A 12,094-nucleotide genomic window follows, 5' to 3' on the forward strand; every position below is an offset into this window, starting at 1 on the left:
GAGCTTTTATTGTCCCTCAGCTCCGAAGAATGAAGCGTTTGATGCTTTGGTCAGCTCCCAAAGGAGCAGCCTAAAAATACCTCAAGAACAACAAATAGCATTTGGGAATAAGGCGCCCTTGAAGATCCTTTTTCAAATGCTGTTTTGAATAACACAATCTCCACAAAACTTAGCTATTAGTGCTAGTGACAAAATATTGCAGTTTATCCAGGAAATTCTAAAGTGAAAACTGAAACAAGACTTGCTTAGATAGTTGGTGGACGAAATACTTGAAGTTCAATGCTTGTTAAAAGTATCCATCTTCTCAAACAAAAATTTACGCAGAATCCTTAAAAAAAACCCCATTTTTTTTGTTACATACTGAAACAAGCATTGATTTGACTCAGTGTCTCTGAGGAGAAAGTTTTGCATAAACTCTTCCATGTAACAAGCTCAGCATTTCTCTGTTTTTATCTTCTACAGGCATTTAAAATTTTTATTAGGACATCAACAACAGGAGAACAATAACAGAGGCATTTCTTACGTTACTATATTCTCCCAACTGTGTGACCGGTAGACTTAAAAAAAAACTTTCTACATACTTAATTTACAGTTTCTGGGGTGATTCTCAATACTATCAGTACTCATTAATCACTTTTTTAAAAAGAAAGATGTTTGCAGGCCTTATAGAACTATTTATTTCTTCAATGTCTGAAGAGACAAGCATGTAAAAAAAGAAGAAATGCAAAGATTATGCTATAAAAGCTGTACTAGATTTTAATCTCTACTTTCATGGTGAATCATTCAAGTTACTTTAAGAGAAGTAAATTGGACACTAGAATGCTGCATGCAGAATCCTCTGCTAGGGAAATGGTAGAGAGCAAAGCTGAGAACTGGAAGTGTAGAGTTTTCCCCCTTTCTTCCCACTCGGGCACATGAGAGATATACATATGTATATCTGTGTATATACACACACAGAGTCTCAATAGGAAAAACAAAGTAGCAAAAATGTTCTGCAATTCCAAACATTTGGAGTAGTTTCACTTTGTAAAAACTGAACAATGAACAGAAGGTAATTTGACATGTCTTATTTTAACACAAAGCAGTCATAAAAACCAAGCATACCTCACTACAAGATGCCACAGCTCTGTGTAAAGGAGTCAACCATTTGCTGTCTTTGGCATTAACTCTAGCTCCTGTAACAAAAAATAAGAGTAACAGAAATTTATAACACATTTACAGAAAGACTTGAATATTTTCAGTTACAGAGATAGGACTATCTCTGTAGCTACTTATTCTAGGCTCCTTAATACAGCACCATGCCAAAAATGGAAAGGTGTCTTTTCTCCAGTTGAAAAAGTCCACCCTTTGAAGAAATTCCTTGTACACTGCACCCATAATAGTTTTCCATCAAAGTGTACTCATCTTTTTACACTAGGTAATCCTCTCTCATCTTTTGCACTTCCAAACATAAAAGACTGTTGGGTAGAAAGACTGGCTCCTTGCCTTCATTCAGCAAAAAAATCTCATACTTTCCCACTACAGTTGAAATTCTCCATTAAAATAAAGAAAGACGCTACATTTATTCCCCATGCCTCCAGTTTCCTTGTGATTGGGGAGTCTCATGTGTTGGTATATAGAATAATGATGCTGGGAATTTGGGAATGAATCTTCTCTACTCTACCAGGTCAGCTAACCCACTTCAGGACCTCCCAGGTCTCCTTTCATGAGCTCAACTGCAATAACCACACCTCTCTGCTTCTAAAAGAATACCTGAGGAACAGCCGTGTCTCCTCCCACCCAAGGAAAAAGGTCTCACAAACATCTGTAAGGGACACAAGCCTGGGTTTGGATGTTAACTTTTTTTCTTAATAATAAAAAGAAAAGAAGGATTTGGGGATTTTTTCCTGAAGGAAACAACTGAACTACATTCTAACTTCCAGTGGTCTTCAACAAACCAGAAAACTTAATGATTAAGCTCAATGATTTAATTTCTTACTGATATACACATGCACATGTGTATACATGTGTGTATATATATATACACATACAATCCTATTAGTGTGCTCTAGGTGACACTGCTTGAGCAGGGAGGTTGGACTAGATAACCTCTGGTGGTCCCTTCCAACCTCAACCATTCTGTGATATGTGTGCGTATATATACACATACAACTGAAGGTTTTGATACCTTCAGTGGAAGTTTAGCCATCTAAACAGCTGAGATGTTACAGGATCTCATAACTTAGACATAATGTTATTGTTTTGAAAAAACAGTTTGGAAGTAATGTTGGAAAGACTTCACAGAACAATATATACCACATTACATGGTTAACATTAATGCTACATGGTCAGAGACTATTAACTTCTCAGGCTAAATGTAATATTGTTATGTCAGAACTACCTTTTTTTCTATGCAAAAAGTGCAAAAGGATGGAAGGCCAGTGAAACAACAAAACGTCAAACAAGCTGCTGGTCAGGATACTCAATTGAGAGACAGGGTATTTTGATCCAAGTCTCCCAGACCTGCACCAGCGAAGAAGTCTTTCCCAGTCCAGCTGAACCAAGCTGAACCTGACCAAGAAACTTAACAGTCTGCATAAAATCATGGCTGCATATACTAGGCAGTTCTCCAAGTTAATCAGTTTCTTGTCAATCCATCCCTTTCAGGCTTAAGAACACAACATGGAAGCTGATGCTGGATCCAAACTCCCTTTTTGACCCTAGGTCTTCCAAGTGTCAGACAGAACTTGAGGTCTAATCGGTGGCTACAAATTTCAGAGATTTCCATCTTAGCCAAATTTCAGAAGCTGTGGGTGTCATCCTATTTTCCAAGTTCAAAAGTTTCTGAATGGGAAAAGTCCAAGTCCATCTGAAGACACCCCCCCCCCCCAAATCTAACAAAAATCTAAGACACTTATCACAAATATCTGTTTTTGTCAGCCATCATAAGGAGCTAGTGTACTGCACCATACTGCGTACCATAACGTACTGTATCAAATTCTGCACAGAACTTGAGCAAAAAAAGAATTTGAGGAGTCTAGAAGATACCAGAAACGTATTCGGACTTTTGGCAACCCTTCCCAAAAGACAGTAACATGAATGATCAGTAAATGAGAATGTAATCAATATATTTCAAATGTATTTGTAATTCTTGATTGTCTTCCAGGCTGTCAGCCACCCCTTGTTTTTAGCAGACAAGACAAAAATAAGAGCCAAATTGTACTCCAAGCTTCACCTGACTTCATGTGTACAGCCAACAATCAAGTAATGAAGACTTTCAAAGCCTGACTGATTTCTACTTCTAATTTTAGGATACAAATATTTTTGAGGCATTTTAAAGGAATTAAAGAAGTTGCTAGATCATTAACCAAACCACTCTCCTGATTTTCCTAGTGAAAATGCATTTGCAAGATTTGAGATCAGGTCGATCCACCCAGAAGATGAAGCCTGGGACAGGAGAAACACCAGGCCCAGCAGAAGGGGAGAAATGCACATTTCCACTCCAAAGAAGTGGCAGTTACCCAAGCTCTAGTGAGAATGTGCTTAGGGTCCAAACCGTGCTTATGAGTTCAGCTAAGTTGTTCACTGACCTTTCTGGTACTTTAATACACAGCCTAAAAATCTCCTCAGAAGTGAACAGGAATAAATACAAAAGATACTACACAAAAGGTTTTCCCAGTGGTAAATTAATAAAAATTGCTACGACTAGAGAAAAGGAATATCTGAAAATGCTTATTGTTTCTGGTGAGAAAGAAAATCAGCATTAGCCAAAGAAATACCTAAGGAAATTTGAAGCAATATCTAAAAGTAGCATGGTCCTCTCAAAAGAACAAAATCAACAATATCTGCCCCCCCCCGTAAGTCATCTTCCACCCAAAGCAGCAAGAAAACCTAGGTCTAATATATCCCAGTTAAATTAGTGCAATGTGTAGACACTAAAATAAGTTAACTTTTCAAATGCACAAAAAAATTGTAGATTCTCTGACAAAGTAAAAAATCAAAGCTGACCTTTGACAAAAGATCTAAACCTCTGATGGACTTACATAAGAAATAATCACCAAGCTTGTTTCCCTTCCCCCCACCCCCAAAACAACTCTTAAAGAAGTTCCAAAATTGAAAGACAAAGTCTTTAAGTAATAATCAGAACAAGCACGCTACCAAAAAAACGCATATGCACTAATAATGTGAGAATCAGGAGTTCTATAGTTCTAGATATGTTAAACAAAAAAGTATTTTAAGTTAACATAGAGATACTTCCCCCTTAAATTTCTTCAAGAAATGCTGCCAAGAACGATTTAAATTTCACAAACCACCTTCTCCAGACAGCCTTGTATCTGAGGACATAATCCCTCTCTAGGTTGTTCTTTATTCCCTACCACATGATTTGGGGAAAACATTACAATTCCTCCCTTTTCCTTAGGATGCTTTCTATGAGATTTAAAGCTCCCTCAAACCTTTCATACTCCTACCCATGCAACAGTGAGGAAGTTTACAGCCTTCATCTGCTGGGCTAAAGCTCTACTCCAGATCATTGGAAACAAATGTTGGAAAATATATTATACCTTTACTGAGTACCTGTTGCTTAAAAATTATCTGCTTCAGGGTTTGCTTGAAGGCAGTTTGAACACAGGTACGTACATAATTCACTGTACAACACTGCTGATGCAACGTTATCTCTGTGAAGCTCAACCTGCTGACGTGTTAACCAGGGCATTTCTCACGTTTCAAATGCCTTCAAATGCCAGTTACGCAGCTGTTTGCTCTTTCAAAGCACAGCACAGAGTACCCCAATCCCCAATTTGTAAAAAAACCAACAAAAACCCCACCAAACCCAAACAACTTCCCCTCCCCAACACTAGCTCTTCCAGACTTCAGGGGCCTGGTCTTAACATGGTTATTAAAACTGCTCAAATATTTAATCTTTCAGTGTAAAATTTCTTATATTTCTTTCTTTTAATGCCATAGAGATCACAGGAAAAGGATCTGTGGGCTTGCCAGAGATACAGAACACAATACTGCAACACAATACCCATCATCACTGCTTGAACTTAAGAACTGATTATGTGAATACACTCCCTTAAAACTACACCTTCCAAACCATGTTGGTTTTTTATTCTTCCATGTTGGTGCACTAAACTGAAATACTAAACAAGATCTTCCCTTTCACCACCAACTTTGCTAGTATACAAAAAGCAGGATTTTTGCTCTGTAAAAAGGAGGGAAGCAGCGTTACATATTTTTTTCCCCCTCCCTCTTGAATCTTATATTTCATTTGGCAAGGGTGCATTCACAAGAATGACAATTACAAAGGCATGTTTTATTTAATAAATCTATTACAGAAGCTACTGAAAAGCTCAGTGATGCTTATTCAGGCAACAAAGGACTGGGCAGGAAATGCTGCAAGGAACTGCCACGCACCTCCTCCTTCATACATAAACTACCATGTAACTATATATAGACACATTTCAGCACCTCAGTGTTCCTCTTGTAAGGACTTTTGCTGAGATTCTTGCTGAGCAACTCTGCACCAAACTCTTCCTATTTGGAAAGGTCCTCAAAGACTAATGAATGCAGTGGCTACATTACTTATGCGTCACTAGTCGGAAATAGATTCAGAAAAGAAATGCAACAGAACTGACAAGCCATTTTCATCTTCTGTTTGAGGTCTGTATTTTTAGACTGATGGTATTTTCCCTTGTTATTGTACAAGATGTGCAAGTGATTGAACAATGTAATATAAGCAAATAAAGCAGAAGTGTTTTCATCCACATATACAATACAGACACCTGATGATCAGTATTTGAAGCTCTGAAATGTTTATTTAGGAGTAAAAGGTGTAAGATTTTCAGATTACGTTTTAAAAAGCTAGCAAACTTTTCTTAACTAATATACAGAAATAATTCCAGGAACGATCTTTATAGAAACGAGGGAGATCCCAGCTATAAATCACTGAGAACAACCAGCAGTCCTACTGTAATTAGATCCTATTTAATTACAGGCTAGTATTAACTTGAGAAGTTTTTCTTTCTTAAATGATCCACTTTTTATCTAGAGATGATGACCATGGAAGTACTCAGAGTGGCAAGCAGAAATTCTCAGACTACAGTGCAGAATGAACAGAAGGAGAAGAAAACTTTTCATTAGATAGAAAAATAATGTGAACATTCAGAAGGAAATACAAAAAAAGTTTGTAAAGTGAAAGATGATTTGAGATGAATTGGAGCAATCAGTAATAGATATCTAGGTTAATTTCCTATTGAAAACTTGGATACTTGGAAAATTATTGCTTCAGAAATAATGACTAAGACCTTACTGGGAGAAAGCTTCTTATTTATAAGCTAAATGCACAGTAGAAGATCTATAGAATAGTGAAAAAAATCTGAGAGGGACAGGACTGGAATGCCTCTTGAGCAGCCACAATGATGCTTCAATAAGATTTTATTTTTATTGTTTAAAACAAAATAACCAAACAAAAAAAAATCCACACACCAAAACAAACACCCCCTTCCCCCACCAAAAAACCCATATGGAGATACACTGGCCACAAAACGGGAGGAAAACCACAGTCTCCACAACTTTGCTGCCTTGTCAATATAAGAAGTCCATTTCCTTTCGCACCTTCATAGTTTCTGCCACATCCCAGCCACCAACTCCTCGAGCTTCAGAGAGCTGCACAAGGTCCTCTGACTCCTTGAACTACTGAATGTTTCTACCTTTTCCTAAGCCAGCTTCATTTTCTCTCTGAAAGAGCATCAGGGCTACTTTCTTCACAGCAACTGACTGTTACTGCTGCCAGAAGGAAGTTAGGACAGCTCGAAAAAGAAAACAGCAGCCAACATCATTGTCAAAAGAAGAGGAAGCAGCCAAAAGATACAGCCAGTGCAAAAGGAGCCCCTGTGAAATGCCTCTGGCATGTGGGTACATCTGCAACCCAAACAAAGGGAGCTTCATGCGGCTGTTATAGCTTTGCATCAGCTGAGCTGTGTGACTGTCATTGCATGTACTTTAATACTTGCATAGCTTCAGAATTAGATGAAAAACATAGGTAGAGTGGAGTTAACACTGGAGGGTCTTTACTATCCTCCAAAATCTGTTCTTACTGTAATCACAGTTATCCAGCGTCAGCACAATTCTTACATTTTCCAGCTGACTCAGAGGAAAGCACAACAAAAACTCATGGGCTGCCAACCCTTACTGAGAGCGAGTTTCACAACATATTCATGCTGGGCTCCATGCAGTGAAAATTTTGGGTTAAATAAACAGAAATGTGTTGTTAGTATTTTAAGTATCAATGCAATACACTAACTAAAGATATTGAGAAGAAAACAACAGATAATTCAGATGTTTATTTTCATGAACTGTACTAATTTCAGTGAAAGCAGTAACAGTCTGCATGGTAATTTAAAGAAAACATGAAAAAAAAATATGACTCAGAAGACGAAGTTCTGGGATCACATTAATCTGTTCTGCTTTTCACGTGTCACTTGCCTGCAGAATAGACTCTGATGGCATTAGAAGAAAGCATAGGACAAAGAAAGAATGACTCTTTATAAAGCCTTCCCAGAACAGTTCACATGCAGGACTTTACTGAAAGAAGGGTTTGATTTTTTTAATCAGGACCTCTTGGAAAGACCAAAAAGTTGGACATTCAGTTAATTACGTCTTAATCATTTTACTTTTCTACTTCTCAGTAGTTTGCCATCAACTATTTACACAATTAAAGTCACAGAATCATAGAATGGTTTGGGTTGGGAGAGACCTTAAAGCTCATCCAGTTCCAACCCCCTGCCACGGGCAGGGACACCTTCCACTAGAGCAGGTTGCTCCAAGCCCCGTCCAACCTTGCCTTGAACACTGCCAGGGATGGGGCAGCCACAGCTTCTCTGGGCAACCTGTGCCAGCGCCTCACCACTCTCTTAATAAAGAATTCCTTATATCTAATCTATATCTACCCTCTTTCAGCTTAAAACCATTCCCTCTTGTCCTATCACTACATGCCCTTGTAAAAAGTCAGTGCAATTATGCAAAGTAGACAGATGTGTTTGTGCACAGGGATGCAGAGTTGTACATACATCATAAAAATACAACTGTGATGTGTGTTACGACTCTTCACAGAGTAATACAAAAGAAAGAATGCTTCTAAAATTATGATTCTCAAGTGACTAAACATAAACCTTTGTTCCATCATTCCATATACTATAAACAACCATCTTCATGCCTCTTATTTACTATTCACCTCCTTAGCTAACAAATTTAGGAATGCTAATTGCTTATCTAGGTGCAATCTAACAGCGAGATATGATTTGAATACTTAAGACTGCCACAGACCACAGTGGTATGACAATTTGCTGGCAAGATGTTCACATCCTCAGGGGACAAGTTCATTAGTGTCTGGAGAAGATCAGTGTTTCAAGATGAAAAACAAAAGGCAATGTAAATGTCCCAGCCCCAAACTGGAGCAATTTTCTTTGCTGTTCAGTGTCTGTATCCAAACCATCACCTTCAGGCCCCTTGCCCACGTGAAAGACTACAATAGGGGAGGTCACAGGGCAACCCTGAGGTTTGGTGGGAATATATCTCGAGAATTCAAAAACTAAGTAAGTATGCTTGTAAAACTGCAAACTTATCCCACAAAAGTCTGCAAACAGGCTGAATCAGTTATATCTTCAGAATGTGCAATATGCGCTGCTTACATCTATAGCAAAGTAACACATTGTAACAGCAACATATGATTCAAAATACATACTTGAAAGCAACGTGGACTCCCTGGAGTGGGATAGAAAAGATGTTCCAATCAAATTAAAAAAATCCCTATGTCTAGGTAACATAGGATACACATTTTTTAATAGAAAATAATGAGAAAGAATCATGTAAGAGCCACTGAGTAGCGGAAAGATTAATAGTGACTTCAGTCATTTTGAGGTCCAGTTTAAAGAAAGAATGAAAAAGGCAAAGCAAACAGTCTTTGCAGTATAGCCTGCACAGAAGGAAAACTGTGAAGTGGTTCCCAATAACATTCCAGCAAAACTGTATTAGAGGACATTACAAGTTGCAAAGCCAAGCTCTCACAACGTGAGAAATGCTAGGATGAAAGTAGTCTACACTTCTTAGTTCCATCCCTTGTGCAAATATACTACATTAGGGCAATTAAATGCCACATACAAAATTTTTACTGCACAGAGGAGATTGCTGTTCAGAAATGTTATTTATTCAACAAACTGTTTTCTCATTGTTCAAAAAGAGGTCTTGCAACACAGCAAGCATTCTTCAAACCTTGCTGTGGTAACAGATGTTCTTTATTTGCTCCCTAATGCTCATCTATTAGGACAAAATGTAACATTATACATCTGTCTCAAAGGAGAGATCTGATTTCCAGCTGAAACACAATAGATGAATTTTCCCTATCTTTATGAAATGGAGAGGATAAATACACTTAACCTCTGTGCCCCCTCTTTCAATTGAGAGAATTAAAAGAAAAATCTTGGCTTGTGCTTTTTCAGACACCTAGACCTGATTTCTCAGAGAAGCAGCTGATGCAGCACTTCAGATACAGCTGTGAGCACTCACACTTCACCAACCTCAAAGATTTTAAATCCCGCATTCAGAAATGAGCAAGACTAAATTGGTGACTGCTTTTTAAAGAGTCTGGTTTAAGCTGCTTGCCTGAAATCACAGCTTGCAAGCAGGTAATATACAAATCAGTGGCCAAGTACAGCACAGGCTTTCAAACTCAACAGCCATAACATGCAGACATCGCTTTCTCATCCTGCAATTAATGCCCCTCTTCATTCACATACAGATGCATCAACAACTGGCATCTGTGCCTCCTTCACTGTACCACCCCAATTCATTCCCAGCGCAGCACCCCCTCCCCGTGAAATTCATGAGGCTGTGTTTTTATAGCAAGGCACAAACACGGAACTGAAGTCTGCGGCACTGCACATGAGCACAGCAAGGTTAGATATTGACAGATATTGATATTGCCTATACAACGCACAGCTTTTGAAGATCTTGATTTTGCAACTACTTAACCCATTGTTTTGTGTAAGTAATATTTATTTAATGAAAATCAAGATTTATCTGAGACATATCAATGCCTCCCAGTCTTCCTGAACAATCTACAGACACGGCAGCACTCCACAACCTCTCCATCACACAACATCTCAACTTTGGACTATTCATACAGCCCTAACTCTTAGTTCTTCACTTCTCTCCTTTGTTCACCCCAGTGACAAGTCATCCCCAGGCTATGTGCCCAAACAGCATGATGCACCTTTCTTCCCTTGCTGCCACCCACCAATCGGCATCTTGTTTCATTAATATTTGAACTAGAACCTTGCTCCTTCCATAAGCCCTTTGTCCATGAGAGGTTTTTTCTCCGATCACAGTTCTGGTAACTGGACTCTATTCACCCAAAACAGTCAGAAGCTCCACTCCCAGAAGCACCTGATTATAACTTTTCAATGTTTGTACATGGCTAGTTATTTGGGGATTTTATTCGATTTTGTTTTAAATCACTGTGAAAACTGAAACAAAAAGAAATATCCTTGCCAAATCCAAGATCTCTTTTCAGAATAAAGGGTTCATTATATATTTTCAAGAGTCACCAGAACTTGCTTTTTTTCTTGATAGGGAAAACCAGCACCTTCTCAGCAACACAGATGAACTCTTCTGGAGAAGTTATGACTATAGAATACTTCCATGAGAAAAAAACCCCAACAAAACACCACCATAATGTGATTCTAATTAATTATAAGCATATATAATTATATATAGAGAGAGTAAGCATATGTAATGAGAAAATTATATTTTGCTAAATTATAAAAAATTAAATTGGGCCTGGCAATTTCAATTGAAAGCCTGGAGTGACACCTACAATCTTAAAAGTGGTATTTCCTTAAGGCAAAATTTGTTATTAAAGGTTCATGGAGAGGATAGTGGTGGAGTGTGGAAATAGCCAGCCTTGCACAGGTAAGGTGCACCATTAAGCAGACTCAAGATCGAAGTAGTTCTGTGGGACTGTTAAAAGTTTTAATCTTTCTGTTTAACCTTAAATCTCCATATCAAGAATTCAGCCTCAAGCTATCTGATAGGTAGATTTATCCAAGCTGAAAGACAATCCATATCAGTCATGAAGTTCTGCTTCCAAGTTTTTGGGTTAGTTTCTTGGTTTTCTATGGGTTTTTTTTAAGACAAAGTATACTGTTTTACAGAACTTGCACTTTGTCTTAGTACAAGCAAATAGGAAAAAAAGACGTGAGATTTTAAAATACTCAGCTCTTCCTGATTCTATTCTGTGCATTTAAGCCAACAGCAAAGAATACTTAAAAATAATACAACCAACTCTGGATGTCATCACCTATGTTCAATTTTATCTTTCTGAAAACAAAAGCAATGCTAATAACATCTACCTATACAAACTATCATGTCTTTAAACTAGAGTTAAACTACCTAAAGCTGATCAAGCTATAAATAAAAATAGCTGCGAGAAAGGTTTCTACAAAGAAATATTTTAGAGCAGAACTACACAGTATTATAACACTGATAAGTCTTGAACCCAAAATTTCAGTACAAACATCTTTAACTTCTATTGCATTAAATATCTCAATAAATGCTATATAGACTATGATGTACATAAATATTTCTTTGGATGTGCATAGAGTTATTTTTTTCCATTAACAGGAACAGAACATACCAGATAAAATAAGTAGTTCAATAATTTCTGCATCTCCCAGATAGGCAGCAGCATGTAAAGGGGTCCTTTTCTCATTATCCTGTGGTAAGAGGGGGGAAAAAAGGTTTTATTTAAAATAAAAAAGTATGTTTTAGCATTCTGTATGAGTTATGAAAAAAACACTGCATAAAAGTGCATCTTCCAAATATTGTACATTTGATATTTTAGAAAACAATTATGTTAAAGACCTTAGTCACATTTACTAAGACAAGCATGCTCCTCCCTAAGGAACGCTTAATACCTACTCAGTCAACTAGTGTTTTCCTGACATACACAGATTGACAGATGCTCATCACATCTTTAGATTAACCCATTAGTTAGAAATAACCACTTATTTGTCTCTAGAGAGAGGAACTTCAGGCTGAATCTCCATATGCAACA

At 37.7% G+C, this 12,094-nt stretch overlaps 1 protein-coding gene across 2 annotated transcripts in view; it reads right to left on the reverse strand.

The window, feature by feature from the left end:
* Window positions 1-12,094, reverse strand: part of ANKRD28 (ankyrin repeat domain 28) — a 119,338-nt gene that overhangs the window by 43,735 nt on the left and 63,509 nt on the right. For both annotated transcript variants that reach the window (XM_030510588.1, XM_030510677.1), the window contains exons 3-4: window positions 11,675-11,753; window positions 1,105-1,175 (exon numbers count right to left, since the gene is read on the reverse strand). In XM_030510588.1, coding sequence (XP_030366448.1) covers window positions 1,105-1,175; window positions 11,675-11,753 — 150 coding nt within the window. The remainder of the gene's footprint in view (window positions 1-1,104; window positions 1,176-11,674; window positions 11,754-12,094) is intronic.

This window comes from Strigops habroptila, chromosome 1 (genome assembly GCF_004027225.2).
Source record: "Strigops habroptila isolate Jane chromosome 1, bStrHab1.2.pri, whole genome shotgun sequence".
Lineage (NCBI taxonomy): Eukaryota > Metazoa > Chordata > Aves > Psittaciformes > Psittacidae > Strigops > Strigops habroptila.